The sequence below is a fragment of the Bubalus kerabau genome, chromosome 4 (genome assembly GCF_029407905.1).
Source record: "Bubalus kerabau isolate K-KA32 ecotype Philippines breed swamp buffalo chromosome 4, PCC_UOA_SB_1v2, whole genome shotgun sequence".
Classification (NCBI taxonomy): Eukaryota; Metazoa; Chordata; class Mammalia; order Artiodactyla; family Bovidae; genus Bubalus; species Bubalus kerabau.
Window position 1 is genome coordinate 59,526,951 of NC_073627.1, and position 13,055 is coordinate 59,540,005.

At 38.6% G+C, this 13,055-nt stretch overlaps 1 protein-coding gene across 7 annotated transcripts in view; it reads right to left on the reverse strand.

Moving 5' to 3' along the window:
• The window catches only part of STXBP4 (syntaxin binding protein 4), a 234,196-nt gene that overhangs the window by 97,825 nt on the left and 123,316 nt on the right, over positions 1-13,055 (reverse strand). For all 7 annotated transcript variants that reach the window (XM_055577592.1, XM_055577587.1, XM_055577586.1 and 4 more), the window contains one exon: positions 315-491. In XM_055577592.1, the coding sequence (XP_055433567.1) occupies positions 315-491 (177 nt within the window). The remainder of the gene's footprint in view (positions 1-314; positions 492-13,055) is intronic.

Here is a 13,055-nt window from a genome sequence, read left to right on the forward strand (position 1 = left end):
TAAAAGACAAATTAGCAAGTTTAGGGAAAAAGGAGGAAACCAATGTAATGGGACTTAATAATTGAGTTGTACAATGTTGACCAGTGACCCAAATAAATTTGGGGCACATACTTTTCCATCCCAAAGCTATCTGGATAAAGGGAGGCTCATAACCTTCACATTACCCCCACCATGACACATCATCCTACCACTGAATAACAGAAGACAAACACTGACCTAGTTTAGAAGTGCAGATGAAAAAAAAAAATGAAAACAGGATACATAGCTACGGCAAGGAAACCATGGTAACCAGAAAAGGGAACTGTTTTGCTTACTTTATTTTGGTCAGAATAATCAGCAAGCTGAGCCTTCAGCTCTCTAATCTCAGCCTCTAACAGACGGATCACTTCCTCGTAATCCATTTCCATTCCCTGTGCCTGTCTCTGTGCAGCTTCGGCAAGATGAAGCCGACTTCGCAGGGCTCTTGTTTCTTCGACCACAGCTTTGGCTTCCTAAATATTTAAAAAAATAATGTCATTGAAGAAAAGAATGTAAAAATAGTAGCGGTTTAAACAAAATATTTTCTTCCTTCTGTAAGTTATAATTCAAAAAATGAATCAATATAGTTATATTATTCATATCTCAATTTGAAAACTAATATTCATGTTAATTAAGGTCATGCGTGACCTTACTTTTCCTTGATTTCTTGGATAACTTTCAGTATGGACTCTCCAACTTCACACATTTAAGAGAGAATTTTGAAAATAAGAGAAGTAGAAGAAAATGGAAAATAGAATAAGAATTGGCTCAAAAGATAAAAAGAGCAGACTTCTACAAGTCAAGTAGGTGGTAGGGCTCATGTTCTATGAAGGTTTTTGCAGCTTCATCAGATCCTGCTGAGAGATTTATAGTGTTAAGGGCTTCTCAGTGGTCCAAGCCCCAGGAGCCAAATCTTATTCCTAGACATCAGTCTAAGACCTACCTCCCCATTTTGATTTAAGCCAAAAGGCAGAATTCAGTAGCAAAATATACAGCCATTTCTATAGGATGCAATGCTCACCACATTTAGAACAACACTGAGGGAAAGGCATTACTAAAAACCATTTTATACATAATCTGTTAACAGAGGCTCAGAGAGGTAACATAACCTATGCAAGGGCAGATACCAGTGCCAGAATTTAAACCCAGCTTTACCTGACTCCAACATTAATGCTTTTCTCACCATTTTACTCCACCACTAGACGACAAAAACAAAAACAAAACTATACACTCGCTGTATTTTTCACCTTAGGAAGTGGATGGTGTGGCCCAAAGCATTTGCACTCTCAAAACTCTGCCTTGGTGCTGGCTCAATAACAGTTCCCAGGATAACAATATAATTTAATATTGCACTTGCTATAATGTAAACCATTTCTTTCTTTTTTTTTTTTTACTTGATGCAGAAATTGTTTTTCTCTGCAATGGAACTTTCTGCTCCAATTGCCGTGGCTAATATTCAACTATGGCTATTTTAATTTTCTGGGAGCTTTAACAGGACACTCGCTTTTGTTTGAGCCTAGGGGAGGGTTAGAAATATTTTTACTACAGGACATATTTTAAGGGTCAATTTTTCATTCTTACATTCAATAACTATTAAGTACTTACTGTGTGTCAGTTTCTGTCTCAGGTACTGAAGATGGAGCACCTAACTCAATACAAAGTCCTCCTTTTGTCCCCCGATATTTATAATCTAGTTTGGGGAGATGGCAAACTAGAGATAGTCAATGAAGAGCTCACTTAGAAGACTTTTAATCAGAGAACAGCAGAAAGGATGGAGCTTTCTGGGCAGGGAGAACAGTTTGTGCAAAGGAAATGAGATAGCATTGTGCCTCCATAGCATTCTGCATCAAGATAGCATTCTGCATCTTGAGAGAACAGCAAGGAACCCAGGGTGGCCGAAGTAGACAGGAGGAGAGGACAGGAAGAAGGGGGTGCAGGACATGGGGGTAAAGTGCTCACAGGTCTCTGGGCAGGGATGGTGCTGGCATGGAGTGACAGATCTTGAGAGCCTTTGTAGGCCATTGTAAGGACTTTAGTTTTACCCACAGCCAGAGGGAAAGCGACTGGAGAGTGCTGAGCAGAGACGCGGTAAAAGGACACCTATCTAACTAACACGTCAGTCAGTTCAGCCCAGGCGATCAAGGGTTACCAGTGTCACAACTGGACCAGCTGCACAAAAGACTGCACGAATGGGAGGTGACGGCCTGGTATGTGTCAACAGGGCTCTAAATGTTTTGGATAGATCACCTCAAATAATCTACCCGGTGCTGTGAGAGGTATGTCCATTTTTACCCTCATTTAATAGACAGGAAACTGGAAAGTTAAGTAGTTTGCTCAGAATCACAAACTTAGTTAAGTGGCAGAGCTGGGATTTGAACCCAGGCTGTCTAGTTACAAAGTCCACAGTCTTGGCTACAGAGTATGCTAAAAAAAAAAGATCACTTGTAGATGACAACATCATTGGTGCCCAGCCCTGCATGAGCTTAGGATGTGGCCATTACAACACACTCAAACACATTTGAGGCTGCTACACCATTCCCCATTTTCCATTCAATCAGGCTAGGAAAAAAATAATACTATCACTGAAGAGAAAGGGAGGGGCAGAGAATTCACCATAGCAGCAATGAAGAATAACTAATTCGATGATTTGTCTCCTTCACAGTTGCTTCATGCAGCCTTTATTCCTCTATAAAAACAGCACTTTTATTTTTGTTCAAAGAACGCTAGTTAATTAAATGAAGAATCTGAATGGAATTTATACAGCCTTTACGGTGCACTGATGGGAATATGGTGTGAAATGCAGTGGGGTGGTAAGAGGTGCAGAGGTTTTGTTGCTGAATAAATTCATGCCATTCCTTTTGTAAATGTATAACTGTCAGGCTGCTAAATGTGACCCCTTAGCAAAGTTCTAGCCCAATTCCCACTGAATGGCTGTTTAAAAGATTAGTGCATTGAAATGACGACTCTTAGAGGAAGCAGTCAAGAAAAGATAGCAGCAGCGTGCCACATTTAGCAATACAGGATCACATAAATCCATTTTTTCTTTTCCTCCTGGGCTGTTTTCTAATAACTGTAAAGCCTCCTATGTCAGTAATAATTGAGCCAGAATTTTCCTAGTACCTCACCATGAGCCTGAAATCCAATCAGGCGAAATGTGGCAGCCAGTTCACTGATTTACTCTGTGTTAGGTACAGATTAATTCAGTTTAAAAGTTAGAAAATGTTGGATAATAAAATAGCAAGGGAATTCCAAACAAGCATCTACTCCTTCACTGACTACACTAAAGCCTTTGACTGTGTGGATCATAACAATCTGTGGAAAATTCTTAAAGAAATGGGAACACCAGACCACCTTACTTGTCTCCTGAGAAACCTGTATGCAGGGCAAGAAGCAACAGTTAGAACCAGACATGGAATAATGGACTGGCTCAAAATTGGGAAAGGAATACGTCAAGGCCGTATATTGTTACCCTGCTTACTTAACTTATATGCAGAGTACATTATGAGAAATGCCAGGATGAAAGACTCAGAAGCTGGAATCAAGATTGCTGGGAGAAATATCAACAACTTCAGATATGCAAGTGATACCACTCTAATGGCAGAAAGCAAAGAGGAACTAAAGAGTCTCTTGATGAATGTGAAAGAGGAGAGTGAAATAGCTGGCTTAAAACTCAGTATTCAAAAAACTTCAGATCCTGGCACCTGGTCCCATCACTTCATGGCAAATAGATGGGGAAAAAGTGGAAACTGACAGGTTTGACTTTCTTTGGCTCCAAAATCATTGTGGATGGTGAGTACAGCCACAAAATTAAAAGATGCTTGTTCCTTGGAAGAAAAGCTATAACAAACCTAGACAGTGTATGAAAAAGCAGAGACATCACTTTGCCAACAAATGACCATCTAGTCAAAGCTATGATTTTTCCAGTAGTCATGTACAGATGTGAGAGCTGGACCATAAAGAAGGCTGAGCACCAAAGCATTGATGCACTCGAACTGTGGTGCTGGAGAAGACTCTTGAGAGTCCCTTGACAGCAAGGAGATCATATCTGTCAATCCTAAAAGAAATCAATTCTGAAAATTTATTGGAAGGACTGATGCTGAAGCTGAAGCTTCAATACTTTAGCCACCTGATGCAAAGAGCCAACTCACTGAAAAGATCCTGATGTTGGGAAAGACTAAGGGCAGGAGAAGAGGGTGAGAGAGGATAAGATGGTTGGATGGCATCATGGACTCAAAGGACATGAGTTTGAGCAAATTCTGGGAGATGCTGAAGGACAGGGAAGCCTGTCATGCTGTTGTCCAAGGGGTCACAAAGAGTCAGACAGAACTTAGCAACTGAACAACAAAGATGTAATAGCAAATCAGAAAAATCAACAAAAGCTTTACACATTTTAATACTAAGCAGTACAAAGAAATGCACTAAAAGGGAATCCTAAATTATGAAGGCATATCTCTGACTTAACATTTTTTTAGTGACACTGAGAAAATGACTTCAACTTACACTGTCTGGTTGTTAAATCAGGATTTTCCACCTTAGAATTTCACAATGAACCATCAGGGAAGATCAGACCAAATCCTTTGAAAATATACTTCACACTAATGAAAATCTTTGTAGGCTACAAGAACTTCGCTACGTGATTGTGTTGAGACAAAGGGCAGCATAAGCTCAAAGGACAAAATATCGTATTTTTCCATATACAGCACTTTTCTCCCTTTAAGGCACTGTTGTTGTTGTTCAGTCACTAAGCAGTGTCAGACTCTTTGTGACCCCATGGACCGCAGCATGCCATCCCTGTCCATCACCAACTCTTGGAGTTTACCTAAACTCATGTCCATTGAGTCCGTGATGCCATCCAAACATCTCATCCTCTGTCGCCCACTTCTTCTCCTGCCCTCAGTCATTTCCAGTATCAGGGTCTTTTCCAGTGAGTCAGCTCTTTGTATCAGGTGGATAAAGTACTGGAGCTTCAGCTTCAGTGCTTCCAATGAATATTATGTTGATTTCCTTTAGGATTGACTGTTTTGATCTCCTTGCTGTCCAAGGGACTCTCGAGTTTTCTCCAGTGCCATGAGTTGATGGGCTACTTTATGTTCCAACTCTCACATCTGTACATGATACTAGAAAAACTCTAGCTTTGGCTAGAGACCTTTGTTGGCAAAGTGATGTCTCTGCTTTTTCAAATGGAGGCTAGGTTTGCCATAGCTTCTCTTCCAAGGAACAAGCATCTTTTAATTCTGTTGCTGGAGTCACTGTCCACAGTGATTTTGGAGCCCAAGAAAATAAAATCTGCCACTGTTTCATTAACATGATATTGAATAAAAAATATGGGCATTAGATATACTTCAGAATCTTAGATATATGATTTTTTTTTTCATTTTATGGCTCTGTAATTCTCCAAGACTCAATTTTTTCATTTGTATAAGGGTAGATAACAGCATCCACTTTATAAGCTTGAAACAACTCTCACAATAAGGGTTAAAGAACTACAGCTCTTGGTACACTTTTTCCCTGTTCCTCTTCATTGTTTTCAAATAGACACATAATCACCAACGCTATGAGAGAGCTAGACTGGATGAAATGACTGAGGCACTCAAGTAGTTCTTTGGAAGTAAAACGTACACGTCTTTTTTAACGTTAGCAACAGTTATGTAAAACCTTCCCTTCTCTAGTTGTGAGTTTTAACGGCTCCCCAAAGTAGAAGGAAAAAGCACTAACTGCAGTTGCTCATTTGTAATTAGGCAGCACATCCACATCACTAAACTGAGAAGTTCTGTAATTTTTAAGCTAATCAGTAAATCTTTCACAATGTCAACTGCTGACAGGAGAAAAAGGAGGCCTCCAAGAGATATATGTTTTAGTGTATTGTAACTTATGCTACCAAGCCCGAAAGAATACTTCTCTTATCAGCTTCCTACATCCACTCATTGGAAAACCCTTCTTGGTCTTGGTCCCATTACAGCCTGTGAAAAAGATAAAGGGTTGCTGCAGGAAGAGGGATGTTGAAGGAAAAATGTTTAAAAGCAAGCTATATTTAGTTTCCTTAAGTATTGATTTTATTACAATATGCTTAATGTTCCTCTCAAGGGATGATCTCAAATAATTTGCTAGTGGTTCAAAAAAGGAATCTACAACTCATCCCTTAACCATGACATTCTTGGAGGAGAAAATGAATTCACAGAACTTTATGTAAGTCTCCGATGTGTGTTCTTCCCTTTCCTTTCCTTTTGCCTTCTCTGGGTGTACATCCATCCCTCTCTTCCGCCTCCATACCTAACCAGTTATCAGGCACTGTGAATTCTTCACTGGTGATGTTTGCACCATTCCTTAATATCCATTCTTACCATCAAGCTATTATTATTCATGTCTTTAACACCTGACACATAGGTGCATACTGCATACTCTGTTCTTCACTAAAATGTACTCTGCATACTTCTGAAGGATCAATTTTCCTGAAATATTGCCTAGGAAACAAACCTAGATAAAATGTTGCTAAGTACACAGTACATGATAAATATATTCTCAATCTCTACACTTCAAGGTTCTCCACTATTTGTTCCAAATCAGTCTTTCCAGTATTAGCACACTGACTCTCTTATGGATTAACATATCCAAGTGCGTTCACTTACCAATTTCCCAGACTAAACTCCCTCACCTCCAAAATCCTTTTCAGCACATTATTCCTTCCACTAGGTGAATATATTTTTCCTCTTTTTTCCCTTCATCCAGCTGCCATCTATTCTTCAAAATCTACTTTAGATTTTATCTTTTCTCATCTTTCCAGACCACTTAAGCTTAAAATGGTCTTAGCTGTGGAGCGGGTTCTTCTCTAGTTGCAGCAAGAGTGGGCTACTCCCCATTTGTGGCACACGGGTTCTCCTCTTGGTGCGGCGCACAGGCTCTAGGGCGCACAGGCTTCAGAAGCTGTGGTATGTGGGCTCAGTAGTTGTGGCTCCCGGGCTCCAGACCACAGGCTCAGTAGTTGTGCCACACAGGCTTCATTGCTTCATGGCAAGTGAAAACTTCCTGCAGCAGGGATCAAACCCGTATCTGCTGCATTGGCAGGCAGATTCTTTACCTCTGAGCCACCAGGGAAGTCCTCCCCTCCTTTTATCCTTAATAATATCTGTTGTCTGTAATTACTCCACAGGCTATTTAGCATTTCCTACTGCTCTGTTAAACTGTCATGAAAATAATATTTTACTCCCAAACTTTCTAATGTCAAAAGATCTTGACTGACGAAAGTAGAACACAAGTTGTCTCAGAGTAAAACCCTATTTAATATTAACAGGTCCTCCATTTAACATAAATATGACATGTAACTGAGTTGACAAATAGTGAAAATGACTATTTTGTTTTTCATATATAATTGCCTTATAGAATTTTATTAGGTATAAAGCTTTCATATGAAGGTTTCACTTTTACAGCAATATAAGTAGAATTGTAATTCATTTAAATAATTACAATAACAACCATAAGTCATGCTATGAAAAATAGCACATAATGAAAAGCAAACCATTTCATCATGCTCTCTTTATACATGAATTAAAACAAAATTCTTTTATAGTATTTATCAAGTAAATGAAATTACATCTAAACCATGTGGAATGAATACCAAGGTTGAAAAAGGACAGAGAGCTACACTTTATTGTGCTCGACAATTTTATTGCTTGGTTTCTCATTAAACAGACTTAAAAATTATGTACACCAAGTTTATATTTCCCTAAAATTGATAATTTTCCATCATAAGTTAATATAATGAATACATGCTCTCAAGGACTATATAATCTTGAAAGTCCTGTCCAATCCTACCCAAATCCTTGATTCCATGATTCATGTGGTGACACTCCTTTGTAAGTGTGAAAAATGATAGATATTTGTAAGCTCAACAAATAAGATTTTCTTTAGTTTGTATGAAAAAGAAAAAATCCTCTCTTTGCAAAGGAAGACTTGGTTAAGCTTTCTAGAGAAAAAGCAGGTCAATCAAATTATAATTAGCTCTAATTAACCCTCCCAAGAGCTGTCAACTTCTTTACCTGCAGCTGCCTCATCCTCCAAAAGGTGCAAAATTGAATTCTGCCTCTGAACATCAAAGAAAATCAAAGAAACAATGTTTAATCTCTGTTTATAAACAGAAGTCCCTAATCAAAGACAGACACACAAGTACATCTATCTAATAAATTTTACCCTGCGAACTTTGCTCACAATACAAATATTAATTAGTTAAAACCCTGTTTTGATAGTATACTTAACCCTGAACATGTATTTTCTGGTTTAGTGAGATTTGACATAAAAGAAAACTATTTTCCTACTTCTCCAGTCCTGGTTACAAGTGTACCAAAAGAAGATAGTATTGGAAATTTCTTTAATAATCAGAATTTAAATCCTGTTCAGTGAAACCTAGTATCACTCAGAGGCTACTTTTCCAGTTGTCAAATATTTAAAATTCATCTGAAGTTTGGGGTTTAAGAACAGAAATGTATTCCTTCCAAATTAACCTTTAGAGAATTCAGTTAGGATCAAAATTTTATCAAATTTCCTTTGTTTTGATGGAACCTGACCAAGAATTCCAAATTTGAATCTAGCTATAATAAGATCTGGGGATTCCCTGGTAGCTCAGCTGGTAAAAAATTCGCAGGCAATGCAGGAGACCCCGGTTCAATTCCTGGGTCAGGAAGATCCCCTGAAAGGATAGGCTACCCACTCGAGTATTCATAGGCTTCCCTGGTGGCTCAGATGGTAAAGAATCTGCCTGCAATGCAGGAGACCTGAGTTCCATCCCTGGGTTGGGAAGATTTGCCAGAGAAGGGCATAGCAACCCAATCCAGTATTCTTGCTTGGAGAATCCCCATGGATAAAGGAACCTGGCAGGCTACAGTCCTAGGGGTCACAAAGAGTCAGATACCACTGAGTGACTAAGCATGGCACAGCACATAATAAGATCTAAATAATAAACAAGATTCTTCAATTCATTAAGAAGAAAAAAGTCAGTGAGAACTGATAAGCAAATACTGAATAAACAACAACAGTAAGAAGGAAAAACAAAAAACAAACAAACGAATAAGGTGGGACATGGCCCAAGAATTTAAGGTATATATAAAATATAAAAATTGGTACTAGCCAAAGAAGAGTTAGATAAAACATTCATCCACCCAATATTTATTGACAAAGCTACTGGAAAAATTAGATAGCCCCAAACTGACCCCTAGATTATATGAGAATTTAATTTATGGTAGTGGAAAGTGAAAGTATTAGTTGCTCAGTCGTGTCTGACTCTTTGTGACTCAGTGGATTGTAACTCGCCTGGCTTCTCTGTCTATGGGATTTCCCAGGCAAGAATACTGGATTGGGTTGCCATTTCCTTCTCCAGGGGATCTTCCTGACCCAGGGATCAAACCTGAGTCTCCTGTATCACAGGCAGATTCTTTACCATCTGAGCCACCAAAGATACCCAATGGTAGTGGAGATACCACATAAAAATAAATGGTGCGACAAAAAGCTATTTGGAAAAGAAAGTATAAAGTGTAGCTTCTCATCTCATACTCTATACAACAGAATAATTTCTTATTCTGTGAGCTAAACAAAGGCAGAAATAGGAAGAAAACTTGGCAAATAGGTATCCAAAATTGCTAGGTATAAAAATTTTAAGTAGTCATGTATGGATGTGACAGTTGGACTATAAAGAAAGCTGAGCACCAAAGAATTGATGCTTTTGAACTGTGGTGTTGGAGAAGACTCTTGAGAGTCCCTTGGACTGCAAGGAGATCCACCCAATCCATCCTAAAGGAGACCAGTCCTGGGTGTTCATTGGAAGGACTGATGTTGAAGCTGAAACTCCAATACTTTGGCCACCTGATGCAAAGAGCTGACTCATTTGAAAAGACCCTGATGCTTGGAAAGATTGAGGGCAGGAGGAGAAGGGGACGACAGAGGATGAGATGGTTGGATGGCATCACCGACTCAATAGACATGGGTTTGGGTGGACTCCGGGAGTTGGTGATGGACAGGGAGGCCGGGTGTGCTGTGGTCCACGGGGTCACAAAGAGTCGGACACAACTGAGCGACTGAACTGAACTGAAAATTTTTAAAGTTAAAAGAAAATGGAGAACTCACAAAGAAAAAGAGACTTAACAACAAATAACCACACCTGTGTTTAAAAACTTAAAAACTTAGAAAGACAATTTGTATATAGAGGAAAACAAGTGAAATGAGATTGAGAGTTAAAATGTTTTAATTCATAGTATAAGTTAACGCATATTTTCTAGTTTTACAAAAAATAATTTTCTAGTTTTAGCCACAGATTTGATAGAAGTAAGGTTAACAACTATAATGTAGAGATCTTATAAAATGATGTGGGAAAAGTGGGAAACAGTTATTAAGAACAGAAATGAAATAGAAAAAGCAAGAGTAGGAAAGGGATGCAAATGAAATATAAGGTACATATATGGTCACAAGAAATGTATCAGGAAACCAGCTACCTTGGATATGAAGAACTGTGAGGCAATTCACAATTTACTTTGAAACCCATGGTCATAGACAATCTTTGGTATATCTAACATGGATGACAATGAATCAAAGTACACACAATATTTTCAAATAGGGTGATTTAATTATGTAGGGTTAGGCAGGACTAGAGAACTCTTACTTTTAATTTGAAAATAGTTTGTGAATAAATCATTTAACACAGTGTCATGAGTCCCATAACAAAGTAAGAGTAATGAAAGTGTTTCTCACATGTTAAACTGCCAAGAAAGGAGTTTTATGGTATCAACTGCCTTATCACTACTTCCTCCTTGAGTAAAATTTACTAGTTTGTCAGCCAAGTTAACATATATTGCTCTCACTTTGTGTTAAGAAACATAAAATGTTTGGCATCTGCCTAAATGTTTGAAATATGCCCTGGAAAGGTGTTCTCTTAGCCACTGACTTATGGAATGTTACAGATTTGTAATTGCTTGTTTTTGGTTAATAAGGAAAATTATAGGCAGCATACCTACTTTGGTGTACAATCACGCCTCTGACAACTCACCATCTCTAGGGCACTTATTCTGAAGGGCTTTCTAGAAAGTGATGATTTTGCTTTGTTTTTTCATTTTTCTTACTAGATTGAGAGCTCCTTGAAGAGATTATGTCTAGCTTTCACACTGCATTCACTTAAAATAAGAATTAAATAAAAGAAGCTCAAACATTTCCCTCCCCAAGTGGCCCTTATAAGTTACTGCAGGCATGCGTGAAAAAACTGAGGAAAGAGTGGTGAGTGTGGTCCCTGAAGAGCCAGAAAAACAGTGGCTCATGGTACAGAAACCTGAATCCTAACACCAGTTCTGATTAAGCCAACTGATACAGAAAATACTGTAATCAAACTGAACTGAAAGGTTTCTATGAACAAGAGCATTTCCCTCCCAAATTTCTCTTAACACTGAAAATTCTGGGAGTCTGTTTAACACAATTAAAATGATTCTACAGTATCTATAGGGTAGTAAAATTTCCCTCAGACTTCTTAAAATAGCAAAAACTTTCCTACATTATAAAGAAACAACTATCTGGGTATTTGGAATATACATGTTTGTTTAAAGCTTGTTTAAAATGCTATATTCACCTTCAGTGAATCACTAGCTATGGCTGCTGTCTGCAAACAGTAATGCCAACTGGGCTGTTTTTGTGTTCTTTATCCAAGCAAGCTGTCTTTAACTTAGGCAGTTTCTTGGGCAAACTCTAACACTGGACACAGGTCATTTTGATTCTCATTAAAGGATTTAGGAAAACAACAGAATGGGAAAGACTAGAGATCTCTTCAAGAAAATCAGAGATACCAAGGGGACATTTCATGCAAAGATGGGCTCAATAAAGGACAGAAATGGTATGGACCTAACAGAAGCAGAAGATATGAAGAGATGGCAAAAATACACAGAAGAACTGTACAGAAAAGACCTTCATGACCCAGATAATCACGATGGTATGATCATTCACCTAGAGCCAGACATCCTGGAATGTGAAGTCAAGTGGGCCTTAGAAAGCATCACTACAAACAAAGCTAGTGGAGGTGATGGAATTCTAGTGGAGCTATTCCAAATCCTGAAAGATGATGCTGTGAAAGTGCTGCACTCAATATATGCCAGCAAATTTGGAAAACTCAGCAGTGGCCACAGGACTGGAAAAGGTCAGTTTTCATTCCGATCCCAAAGAAAGGCAATGCCAATGAATGCTCAAACTACTGCACAGTTGCACTCATCTAACACACTAGTAAAGTAATGCTGGATTCATTTTGATATTTGGCAAAACTAATACAATTATGTAAAGTTTAAAAAAAAAATAAAAAAAAAAAATAAAAAATTCTCCAAGCCAGGCTTCAGCAATACGTGAACCATGAACTTCCAGATGTTCAAGCTGGTTTTAGGAAAGGCAGAGGAACCAGAGATCATATTGCCAACATCTGCTGGATCATCAAAAAAGCAAGAGAGTTCCAGAAAAACATCTATTTCTGCTTTATTGACTGTGCCAAAGCCTTTGACTGTGTGGATCTCAATAAACTGTGGAAAATTCTGAAAGAAATGGGAATACCAGACCACCTGACCTGCCTCTTGAGAAACCTATATGCAGGTCAGGAGGCAACAGTTAGACCTGGACATGGAACAACAGACTGGTTCCAAATAGGACAAGGAGTACGTCAAGGCTGTATATCGTCACCCTGCTTATTTAACTTCTATGCTGAGTACATCATGAGAAACGCTGGGCTGTAAGAAGCACAAGCTGGAATCAAGATTGCCGGGAGAAATATCAGTAACCTCAGATATGCAGATGACACAACCCTTATGGCAGAAAGTGAAGAAGAACTAAAGAGACTCTTGATGAAAGTGAAAGAGGAGAGTGAAAAAGTTGGCTTAAAACTCAACATTCAGAAAACTAAGATCATGGTATCTGGTCCCATTACTTCATGGCAAATAGATGGGGAAACAGTGGAAACAGTGTCAGACTTTATTTTTCTGGCTCCAAAATCACTGAAGATGCTGATCGCAGCCATGAAATTAAAAGATGCTTAC